At 51.7% G+C, this 12030-nt stretch overlaps 1 protein-coding gene across 2 annotated transcripts in view; it reads right to left on the bottom strand.

Annotated features, from left to right (window-relative positions):
• Window positions 1–12030, bottom strand: part of COL26A1 (collagen type XXVI alpha 1 chain) — a 196498-nt gene that overhangs the window by 134776 nt on the left and 49692 nt on the right. For both annotated transcript variants that reach the window (XM_030796611.1, XM_030796612.1), the window contains exon 2: window positions 2745–2867. In XM_030796611.1, the coding sequence (XP_030652471.1) occupies window positions 2745–2867 (123 nt within the window). The remainder of the gene's footprint in view (window positions 1–2744; window positions 2868–12030) is intronic.

Here is a 12030-nt window from a genome sequence, read left to right as displayed (position 1 = left end):
TTTAACTTGTTGAGACCAGGCATGGTGGCTCACACCTGTAATCCCAGCACTTTGAGAGGCTGAGGCAGGAGGATCCCTTGAAGCCAGGAGTTCAAGACCAGCCTGGGCAACACGGCGAGACCCCTGTCTCTACCAAAAAAAAAATAATTAGTGAGGCATGGTGACGCATGCCTGTAGTCACAGCTACTCAGGCTGGCGCAGGAGGATCACTTCAGCCCAGCAACTGAAGAAAGAAAGAGTAGGACAGCCACTTCTCCAACAGAGCTCTGAGCCAAAGCCCAGCCTGTCAGGGTCACAGACAGATCAGACTTCAAAGACTTTTCTTCTCAGAAGCTGTTCCCAAATCAAGAGGCCATGACCTAGTAATCTGAAACTCCCTGCTGACGAGAAAGGCAGGAGGGTCTTGGAATTTAGCTCCCGGGGAAGTGGGGAAGGCAGGGGATAGGGAGTGTCTGTACCCTCTGCTGAAAAGGAAAAAGCTTTCTTTTTTTTCATTTTGGACCCACTGGCCATCTCTCTAGTATAGCATTTAAAAGCAGCTTTTTTTTTTTTTTTTTTTGAGATGGAGTTTTGCTCTTGTTGCACAGGCTGGAGTGCAATGGCACAGTCTGGGCTCACTGCAACCTCTGCCACCCGGTTCAAGCAATTCTCCTGCCTCAGCCTCCAAGTAGCTGGAATCACAGGTGCCTACCACCACGTCTGGCTAATTTTTGTATTTTAAGTAGAGACTGGGTTTCACCATGTTGGTCATGCTAGTCTCGAACTCCCGACCTCAGGTGATCTGCCTGCCTCAGCCTCCCAAAGTGCTGGGATTACAGGCGTGAGCCACCGCACCTGGCAAAAGCAGCTGTTTCTAATAAAACTGAAAATGAATGACATTCCGTTTACCTAGCCATTCCCCTTGCAGAATGACCTGTATCAAAAACACTTGCATGCAATAGGGACCCCAAGTGAAGCATCTCTACTATTAAAGAAGAATGAAAACAGGAAATCACCATTTGGCAAACACCATAGCATTAACTGTTGCAATATGATAGTATGATGAGAAACAGGATGTTCGTATAGGTTTAAAATGTCTCCCCACAACATACATATATAGGACAAAGGGAAAGATAATTACGCAACAGTGGAGAAACCTGGTAGATACCATCATAAGCAAGCGATCAAAGTTAACATCACCAGTCATGAGACGTAGCAATCTCTTTTTTTTTTTTTTTTTTTTCCAGGCTGGAGTGCAGTGGCGCAATCTCGGTTTACTGCAATCTCCACCTCCTGGGTTCAAGTGATTCTCCTGCCTCAGCCTCCTCAGTAGCTGGGATTACAGGCGCCCACGACCACGCCTGGCTAATTTTTATATTTTTAGTAGAAACTGGGTTTCGCCATGTTGTCCAGGCTGCTCTCAAAGTCCCGACCTCAAGTGATCCACTCGCCTCATCCTCCCAAAGTGCTGGGATTACAAGCGTGAGCCACCGCACTCGGCCAAGATTAATTTAAATCAGTAGACTTGGAGTAAAGCAGGTTGCCCGCTATAATGTGGGTGGGCCTTGTCCAATCAGTTGAAGGCTTTAAGAAAAAGACTGACGTCCCCAGAGGAAGGAGGCATTTGACCAGCAGCCAGCCTCCCTTCTCAAGCTGCAACATCAGCTGTCTTCCCTGGGTCTCAGCCAGCCAGCCCACCCTGCAGGTTTGGAACAATCGCCAGTCTCCATAATCATACAAGCCAATTCCTTACCATTTCAATCTCTCCCCCACTCTCCCTCTCCCCCAACTCTTCCTGTTGGTTCTGTTTCTCTGGAGAACCCTGACCCAGGCAAAATGTCCCATTAGGGAGGGCGCAAAGGAGGGGAAGGGATTTGGAGTTTGAGGACAGCGGCTCCACGGGGCTTGGGGTAGAGAGGCCCCAGGCTGGGCAGGCTGTGGGGAGAGTGGTTTGGGGAAGCCAGTCCCTGGAGCTAAGCAGGGCCTGGAGAGGAGGAAGAAGGGAAAAGAAGGAGAGTTGGAACTTTGGAGACCCTGAGTGCTGGTGTCTGACAGCAAGATCTCTCTCTGCGGATGCTGAAGGGTCCCTGAGGCCTGTGGTCTGGTCAGGGCTGGTGAAAGGGAGGGGCTGGTGAGAGGGAGGGGCTGGTGAGAGGGAGGGCCTGGTGAGGGGTGTGGCTGGTGAAGGGTGTGGCTGGTAGGGCAGGGCTGGCGAGGGGCATGGCTGGTGGGGGCAGAGCTGGTGAAGGGTGGGGCTCATGAGGGTCAGGGCTGGTGAAAGGCAAGCCTGGTGAGGGGCAGGTCCAGTGATAAGTAGGGCCAGTGAGAGGGACATGCCTGGTGAGTGGGGCAGTGCTGCCAGGGGTGAGGCCTGTGATGGATGGGGCCAAAGACAGGCTGGATTTCCAAGGTCATTGTAGCCCCTCGTTCCAGCCTGGAGCCACAAGGCTGGCTGGTTCCCTCTTCAGCCCCACCTGGCCTTCCCCGACCTCGGATCCCATACCCCACTCATCTGTGGTGGTCTTCTGTCTGTCAAACACCCACTGGGTTGTGTGGTTCTGTTGCGGTGGGAGCATGTCTCTGACATCTTTGCACACACACACATATACACACACCCATGCCTTATATACAGAAGGTGCTCCATAAATGCATGCTCAGCCTTTGTCTGTGAGCACAGCCCAGCCTCTCCCAGAGCCATCCTGGGACTGGGTTTGTCCGAGGGAATGGGAGGGAAGGGCAGAGCGGGCTAGCCCGGCGGCCTTTACCTTACGAGGTTGGCGCAGGGCCCTGGCCACCGGCAGCTCTGGTACACGCGCTGGACCACCGTCTCCGAGCCATTTTGTACCTGGCAGGACACCGTCCGTGTCACTGTGTGATGACACCAGTGCCTGTGGAGAGAGCAACAGTCACATGAGCCCTGCCTGTTCCCAGAGCTGCCAACTTCGGGTCAGGGGATAGTGCTGGACAGGGAGGGGCCCCCACAAACCTGGGGTGGAGGCTCACTCTCTTGGATGAGGGGCCCACTGAGACCCTCTGTCTCGGTCTGAGGGGAAGAGAGAACACTTGCAACCCTTGGCCACCAAGCCTTGGCATCATTCCCGTCACTGACCACTCAGTGTGGAATTGGTGAGAAAGACTCAGCCCTGCCTGTGGAAATCTCACCCTGGTGGGGAGAGGAGATGACACAGTCCATAGGAACAACAGGTAACAGGTTCCACCACGTGCTGAACGCAAGAGCTACAGGAACGGAGCAGGGCAACTCCCCCAGCAGGCCCTGAGGCCACCAGCTGAGTAGTGCAAGATAAGTTAGGCAACCGACCAACCGACCAACCGACCAATCCACCAACCGACCAACCCGCCAAGCGGCCAACCGACCAACTGACCAACCAACCAACCGACCAACCGACCAACTGACCAACTGACCAACCGACCAACCCACCAAACCACCAACCAACCAACCCACCAACTCGCCAACCAACCAACCCACCAACCGACCAACCAACCAACCCACCAACCCACCAACCCACCAACTGACCAACCCACCAACCCACCAACCCACCAACCAACCAACCCGCCAACTCGCCAACCGACCGACCCACCAACCGACCAACCAGCCAACCCACCAACCCACCAACCCACCAACCCACCAACCGACCAACCCACCAACCCACCAACCAACCAACCCGCCAACTCGCCAACCAACCAACCCACCAGCCGACCAACCGACCAACCCACCAACCCACCAACCGACCAACCCACCAACCCACCAACCCACCAACCGACCAACCCACCAACCAACCAACCGACCAACCGACCAACCGACCAACCCACCAACCAACCAACCGACCAACCGACCAACCGACCAACGTGCGGGGGCCATGAGAGAGGACGAAGCCAGCAGGGGAAGCAGCAGTGTAACAGGCACAGAGCGGAGAGAGACCACGGCAGGTCTAGAGACTTGCCTGCAATGAGGAGTGGCCAGGCCAGGCACAGTGGCTCATACTTGTAATCCTAGCACTTTAGGAGGCTGAGGCAAGAGGATCTCTTGAGCACAGGAGTTCAAGATCAGCCTGAGCCACATAGTGAGACCCCGCCTCTACAAAATAAAAATTAAAAAACTAGCCCAGGCGTGGTGGCGCACACATGTAGTCCCAGCTACTCAGAAGGCTGGGGCAGGGGATGGCTTGAGCCCAGGATCATAGTGGCTATGATCATGCTACCGCACTACAGCCTAGGCAACAGAGTGAAACCCTGAAGAGAGAAGGAGAGGAGGGGAGGGGAGGGGAGGAGGAATGAGAGAGAAAGAGAGAGGGAGAGAGGGAGAGACGGAGGGAGGGAGGAAGGGAAAGAGCCAGAGGAGAGAGAGAGAGAGAGAGAGAGACAGAGAGAGAGAGAGAGAGAGAGAAAGAGCCAGAAGTCCGAAGGAAGGGAAGGAGCCAGGAGAAAGGAAGAGATATGACCTGCCAGGCTAGGGAATAAATGCCTTCAGAGTACAAGAAGCAAGGGGCAGCAAGCTTGGGCAGTGGAGAGGAGGAGGGGGGAAGGGACGTACACAAACAATACGGGATCAGGTAAAGGTGCTCCCACCTCCTCCCATCCCCATAGCCTAGAAATTGAAAATTGAAAAATAAGTCCCTGGCCGGGTGGTGGCTCAGCACTTTTGGGGGCCGAGGAGGATGGATCACTTGAGCCCAGGAGTTTGAGACCAGCCTGGGCAACATAGCGAGACCCCATCTCTACAAAAATATTTTAAAATTACCTGTGGTGGCACATGCCTGTAGTCCTAGCCACTCAAGAGGCCGAGGCAGGAGTGTCACTTGAGCCCAGGAGGTTGAGGCTACAGTAAGCTGTGATCATGGCACTGCACTCTAGCCTGGGTGACAGAGTGGGACCCTGTCTAAAAATAATAATAAAATAAAATAAGAAAAATAAGTCCTCAAAGGCATTGGAAAGAGAGAAGCAATGGGCCAGACATTTGGAGGGGTCCCTAAGAGACAGAAAGTAGATGGGCCCACATTGAAGGCAAAAATCACAGCCAGAAACACACAAAAGAGGACCAGGGCTGAAGCTAGGAGCCACATGGGGGCGCAGATGCAGATGAGGAGGTAGGGAGGGACCCAAAGGTGACCATCAGAGAGATTGGTTAGGGGACCACCATAGAAGGAGCTGGACAGGTAGGACCCGGGTCCTTGTCCCTGCTGGTTTCAGGAATCAGGCATTGGAGGCTGAGTGCGGTGGCTCACACTCATAATCCCAGCATTTTGGGAGGCCAAGGTGGGAGAATCGCTCGAGACTAGGAACTCTAGACTAGCCTGGGCAACATAGCAAGATCCTGTCTCTACAAAAATTATATATATACGGCCGGGCATGGTGACTCACACCTGTAATCCCAGCATTTTGGGAGCTCAAAGTGGGCAGATCACCTGAGGTCAGGGGTTCGAGACCAGCCTGGCCAACATGGAGAAACCCTGTCTCTACTAAAAATGCAAAAACAAATAGCTGGGCTTGGTGGCACACACCTGTAGACCCAGCTACTTGGGAGGCTGAGACAGGAGAATCACTTGAACCCAGGAGGCAGAAGTTGCAGTGAGCCGAGATCGCACCACTGCACTCTAGCCTGGGTGACAGAGTAAGACTCCATCTCAAGATATAGATATATTATAGATATAGATATCTATAGATATATCTCTATATCTATGTCTATATCTATAGATATATCTCTATATCTATGTCTATATCTATAGATATACCTGTATCTATAGATATGTAGAGATACATAGATATGATAGTGCCACTGCACTTCGGCCTGGGTGACAGAGCGAGACCCTGTCTCTATTAAAAAAAAAAGATATCAGGCATTGGATTCACCTGTCCTAAGGTAGGTATGGTCACAGGAGTGGGTGCTGGGTGACCTCAAAAGCTGGTGACCTTTCAGTCTTGGGGGATTGAAAAAAGAAGAAAAAGCTTGTGACCTCCAGGAGAAACAGGGTCGCTCTCAAAGTCAGACAGATAAATGAATTCTTACACACTCATTTCCCATTCTTCATCCGTACCTCCAGCCCACCAACAGACAAATTCTCAGGAAACAGAAACAAGCTAATGGAAAACCCCAGATACCAAGACTTTCAAATTATTTGAGGAAAAAAGGCCAGTATCATGGAAGAAAGACACCAACTCAACAGGCAATAAATCACATCCCCTTAAAAAATAGTAAAGCGAATAGATGGAGACAGTTTTTTAAAGCATAATTAATGTCCTCAAAGAAATTAAGACAATGTATCACTCACTAAAAAATTCTGGCCAGGCATGGTGGCTCACACCTGTAATCCCAGCACTTTGGGAGGCTGAGGCGGGTGGATAGCTTGACCCCAGGAGTTTAGACCAGCCTGGGCAACATGGTGAAACATTGTATCTACAAAAATATACAAAAATTAGCCGGGCATGGTCCCTGACATGCCTGTGGTCCCAGCTACTCAGGAGGCTGAGGCAGGAGGATTGCTGGAGCACAGGAGTTTGAGACTGCAGTGAGCCAGGATCACGCCGCTGCACTCCAACCTGGGTGACAGAGCAAGACCCTGTCACATACACACACAAAAAAATATGAAATAAAAAAATGCAATATCTTAGAAGTGAAATGCATGACTGTGAAAAACAGAAGGGAAACAGCTAAAGGGCAAACTGTCGAGCTGCAAATCTAAGCTGTGACCTTTCCCAGTAGCCACTGCAAAAAGAAAAGGAGATGGAAAACAGGCAGAAACAGGCAACAAGGGACCTAGAGGAAGACCAAGGGCCAACATCTATCTAGTAGTAGCTCTGGAAGGGATGATCAAAAAAGAACAAAGAGAATCATGTACTTGAAGAAATAACAAGAAAATTTACAAGAGCTGAAGAAAGACATGAGTTCAGGCCGGGTGTGGTAGCTCATGCCTGTAATCCCAGTACTTTGGGAAGCCAAGGCAGGTGGATCACTTGAGGTCAGGAGTGTGGTGGCATGATCATGGCTCACCACAGCCTAAACCTCCTGGGCTCACGCAATCCTCCCATCTCAGCCTCCCAGATAGCTGGGACCACAGGTGTGCACCAACACACTGGCTAACTTTTGCATTTTTGTAGAAACAGGGTCTAGCTATGTTGCCCAGGCTGGTCTCAAACTCCTGGGCTCAGGTGATCATCCCACCTCGGCTTCCCAAAGGGCTGGGATTCCAGGCGTGAGCCACCATGCCCTGCTAAACTCAGGTTTAATAGACATGAAGAACAAGAAAAAAAATTCCATATAGAGATTTTAATGTGTAAGCAAATATTAGGTATAATCTTACATCAAAAAATTTCAAAATCCTGACTACTGGACAATTTTCTAGGAAAATACATATTACCAGTACTAGCACACTCAAAAATACTTGAAAGGGGTCGGGTGCAGTGGCTTAAGCCTGTAATCCCAGCACTTTGGAAGGCCGAGGTGGGAGGATCACTTGAGCCCAGAAGTTCCAGACTAGCCTGGGCAACATGGCAAGACCCCATCTCCATACAACAAAAAGTAAAAATTAGCCAGGCATGGTGGCACATGCCTGTGGTCCCAGCTACTCGGGAGGCTGAGGCAGGAGGATCGCTTAAGATCAGGGATCAAGGCTGGAGAGAGCTACGATCGCACCACTACACTCCAGCCTGGGTGACAGAGCCAGATTCTGTCTCAAAACGAAACAAAGCAAAAACATGGAAGAAAAGGGAAAGTAGTGAAAAGTTGAGCCCCCTCCTCACAGGCACCAGGAAACCTAGTTTAAAACCAAGTTCTGCCACAAACCTGCTGTATGACTTAGGCAGAGTGATATCCCTTCTCTGAGCCTCAGTTATATTTAAATCTAACTCTTAAGGTTATGATGAGGCTGGGCACAGTGGCTCAAGCCTGTAAACACAGCACTTTGAGAAACCAAGGTGGGTAGATCACCTGAGGTCAGGAATTCGAGACCGGTCTGGCCAACATGGCAAAACCCACTCTCTACTAAAAATACAAAAAATTAGCCAGGCATGGTGGTGGGCGCCTGTAATCCCAGCTACTGGGGAGGCTGTGGCAGGAGAATCGCTTGAACCTGAGAGGCAGAGGTTGCAGTGAGCCGAGATCGCACCACGGCACTCCAGCCTCGGCAACAGAGCTAGACCCTGTCCCCCCCGCCAAAAAAAAAAAAAGGGTTATGATCAGGACTAAATGAACACATCCCAGTCAGTAGTGTGTAAATCATGCAGCATTACCAAAATCAAGGCATCATTCTTAATCAACTGGTTACTTAAACCCTACAAAGGAATAACAACTTAAAGACAGTCCTAGTTTGCAGATGGAAAAGAAAGTCTAAGAGGTTAAACTTCATTGCTCATAGCTACAGCTCAAACCAGAGGCTGAGCTGCAAAGGGAGTCTAGTCTTCCTGACCCGAGGACTGGCAGGATCCCACCTACCCAGTACAAACTGTGAATTTCACCTCTGCCAATTAAAAAGGTCCTGAAACAGTGGGAGGCTTCAGCAGCCTGGGCCCTTCCTTTGATTCTACTGGAAAGCCTCAGCTCCAGCTCAAGCGCTCAGTGTGTGTTTCCAAAAAGAAAGGTGAGCCGGGCGCAGTGGCTCACGCCTGTAATCCCAGCACTTTGGGAGGCCGAGATGGGCGGATCACATGAGGTCAGGAGTTTGAGATCAGCCTGGCCAACATGGCGAAACCTCGTCTCTAATAAAAATACAAAAATTAGCCAGGCATGGTGGCAGGTGCCTGTGATCCCAGCTGCTCGGGAGGCTGAGGAGGGAGAATTGCTTGAGCCCAGGAGGTAGAGGTTGCAGTGAGCCGAGTTCGTGCCACTACACTCCAGCCAGCGTGACAGAGCAAGACTCCGACACACACACACACACAGAGCGAGAGCGAGAGTGAGAGCAAGCGAGAGAGAGAGAGAGAGAGAGGTGACTTTCTCAGGATGGGTTAATGTGGGATCCTGAGATCAGCCCCAAGGGTTCTAGAACAGACAGACCGTCCAGCATCTCTGAACCACACTGAGTCAGGGCTTTCCACAGAGAAATGAGCTGTGAATTGGAAAACATTTCCAAATACCTCAAATCACCGTCTCCAGAACATTTGGTCTTTAAATGGGCTGGAAATGGCTTCCAAAAATCAAAACCTGGCCAAAAACAATGAAGAAGGGAGGCAGAGACAAGGAAAAGGGGCTCCAGGCCTTTCCAGATGGAGCTCTAAAGCCTGTGCACCGCCAGGTAGCCGCGGTTGTGGGGACCCCCATGGCCTTGCCCCTAGGATCCCTGCGTCCTGAGTGTTTTGTCTGCCTCTGTCTGCTGTCTGGCGGTGTTGTCCTGCCACCGCCCACCTGTGCACCTCAGCTCCTGACTATGGCGGGTGCACAGCAGTGGGTGAACAGTGCTCTGGGGGCCATAAAATAGCTGCACCCAGAAAGGTGCTTAGCAGGAGACATACATCCCTTTCACAACCCTCCTGGAAGGACTGACCCAGGAGGACAGAACTGGGATGTGGCAGGCCTGGTCCTCGAACTGCCAAGAAATGAACACACTCCTGGCAGCCTCCATCAGGATGGCAAGGGACTGGCATTATCTCTGGGCATCATCTCAGCAATGTTCCTTCCTCATTTCCCTTCCCTTCTCCCCAGCTGAGCACTCAGGGAGGGTCCGAGACAGTAAACTCACTCCTAGCAAAGGCCCTGGGGACAGATCTGCTCCCCCACAAGTCTCGTTTCGTTTCTTTTCTTTTCTTTTCTTTTCTTTTCTTTTCTTTTCTTTTCTTTTGTTTTCCTTTTCTTTCCTTTCCTTTCTTTTCCTTTCTTTTCCTTTCTTTTCTTGAGATGGAGTTTTACTCTTGCGGCCCAGGCTGGAGTGTGATGGCATGATCTCAGCTCATTGCAGCCTCCGCCTCCCGGGTTCAAACAATTTTCGTATCTCAGCCTCCCAAGTAGCTGGGATTACAGTCACCCACCACCACACCCAGCTAATATTTTGTATTTTTAGTAGAGACTGGGTTTCGCCATGTTGGCCAGGCTGGTCTGGAACTCCTGACCTCAAGTGATCTACCTGCCTTAGCCTCCCAAAGTGCTGGGATTACAGGCATGAACCACTGCGCCCAGCCATAAGTCTCTTTTACTTGCAAGAAGAGGCCCACTTCACCGAGGGAGAGGAGCAATCAAACTGTCCCAAGCCACCACCAGCTCGAGGCTTGCTTGCACAGCACTTTCACCCCACCAAGCGTTTGGCTCTGTGGATTGGCTGAGCCATCAAATCCTTAATTGGGGGTTAATAGAGAAAACGAGTGCTAAGTGATTTCAGGAAATCATGTCATGATGGGATAGAGAGATCTTCAGGACACTTCCCAGGTTCATGCCCATCTCTGAATGTGACCTGCCAACCCCTCTCCGAGGCTACCTGCCACCCTAAGAGATGCTGCTGAAGCAGCCTCTTCCCCCCATAGCCCTGGTGACACGGGACAGGGGAGCCCCAAAATTGAGGCTTAGCCTGGGAAAGTTCTTAGTTTCCCCCAGGAAAGAATTCAAGGACAAGCCAGTGGTGTTGCAACTTTTATTGAAGTGGCAGTGCACAGCAGCAGCAGAGGTCCTACTCCCTGCAGAGCAGGGCTACCCCAGAGGCAGTGTGCCCAGAGTAGCAGCTCAGAGGCAGGGCTGCACTCGTATCTATACCCACTTTTTTTTTTTTTTGAGATGGAGTCTCGCTCTGTGGCCCAACCAGGCTGAAGTGCAGCAATGCAATCTTGGCTCATTACAACCTCCGCCTCCCAGGTTCAAGGGATTCTCCTATCTCAGCCTCCCTTGTAGCTGGGACTACAGGCGCACGCCACCACGCCTGGCTAATTTTTATACTTTTAGTAGAGATGGGGTTTCACCATATTGATCAGGCTGGTGTCAAACTCCTGACCTCAGATGATCCGCCCGCCTGGGCCTCCCAAAGTGCTGGGATTACAGGCATGAGCCACTGCACCAGCCCCATTTTAATTGTATGCAAATTGAGGGGTGGTTTATGCATAAACTTCCAGGATGAGGGTGGTAGCTTTAGGGTTGTTGGGTCGTTGTCATGGATAGGGGTGGTAACTCCTGGTGTTGTCCTGGCAGTGGTAAACTGACATGGCGCACTGGTGGGCGTGTCTTATGGGGAGGTGCTTCTGCCCTGACCTGTTTTGTTTAGCTAGTCCTCAATTTGGTCTGGTGTCCAAGCTCTGCCTCTGCAGTCAAGTTCCACCTCCCGCCACACCACCTCTACCCCAGCCTCAAGCTTGGCCTCCCAAGCCCCAGTGCTCCTAACTGAGCTTTGCTTTGAGGGTTGATCTCATGCATCCCCTCCCTCCCCAGAACACTTGAGCCCCGAGCTTGAGTCAGAGACCAGGGCTTTTGTCTCTTGTTTTGTTTCGTTTTGTTTTGGAATGGAGTCTTGTTCTGTTGCCCAGGCTGGAGTGCAGTGGCACAATCATAGCTCACTGCACTCCAGTGACCTGCACTCTGGATAGCGGTGAGCTATGATTGTGCCACTGCACTCCAGCCTGGGCGACAGAACAAGACTCCATTCCCAAACACTCCATTCTGACCTGCACTCTGGATCGCTGGGCCTGAAGCTGGACACCCCCAACCTTGAGATGGCTCCGATCCTGCTGGGGCTCAGGGCTTGGCACAGCAGCTCAAGCACAGCAGCTGCTCCAGGCTGTGGTCTGTGCCAAGCCCTGAGCCCCAGCAGGATCTGAGCCATCTCAAGGTGGGGAGTGTCCAGCTTCAGGCCCAGCGATCCAGAGTGCAGGTCAGAATGGAGTGTTTTGGAATGGAGTCTTGTTCTGTCGCCCAGGCTGGAGTGCAGTGGCACAATCATAGCTCACTGCACTCCAGACCTCCTGGGCTCAAGCAACTCTGCAAGGCCCCAAGGCCTTGCCAGTGCCCCCCCTTCCACCAGAACCACACAGTCTGTCCCCATTTCCTTATCCTGAGCTCTGTCCTGCCCCCCTGTTGAGTCACCACTGTGCCTGCCTGCTTGCCTAGACAGTGGTCGCACACCATCATGT

The sequence above is a fragment of the Nomascus leucogenys genome, chromosome 17 (genome assembly GCF_006542625.1).
Source record: "Nomascus leucogenys isolate Asia chromosome 17, Asia_NLE_v1, whole genome shotgun sequence".
NCBI lineage: Eukaryota > Metazoa > Chordata > Mammalia > Primates > Hylobatidae > Nomascus > Nomascus leucogenys.
This window is presented reverse-complemented; position numbering and strand designations above follow the sequence as displayed.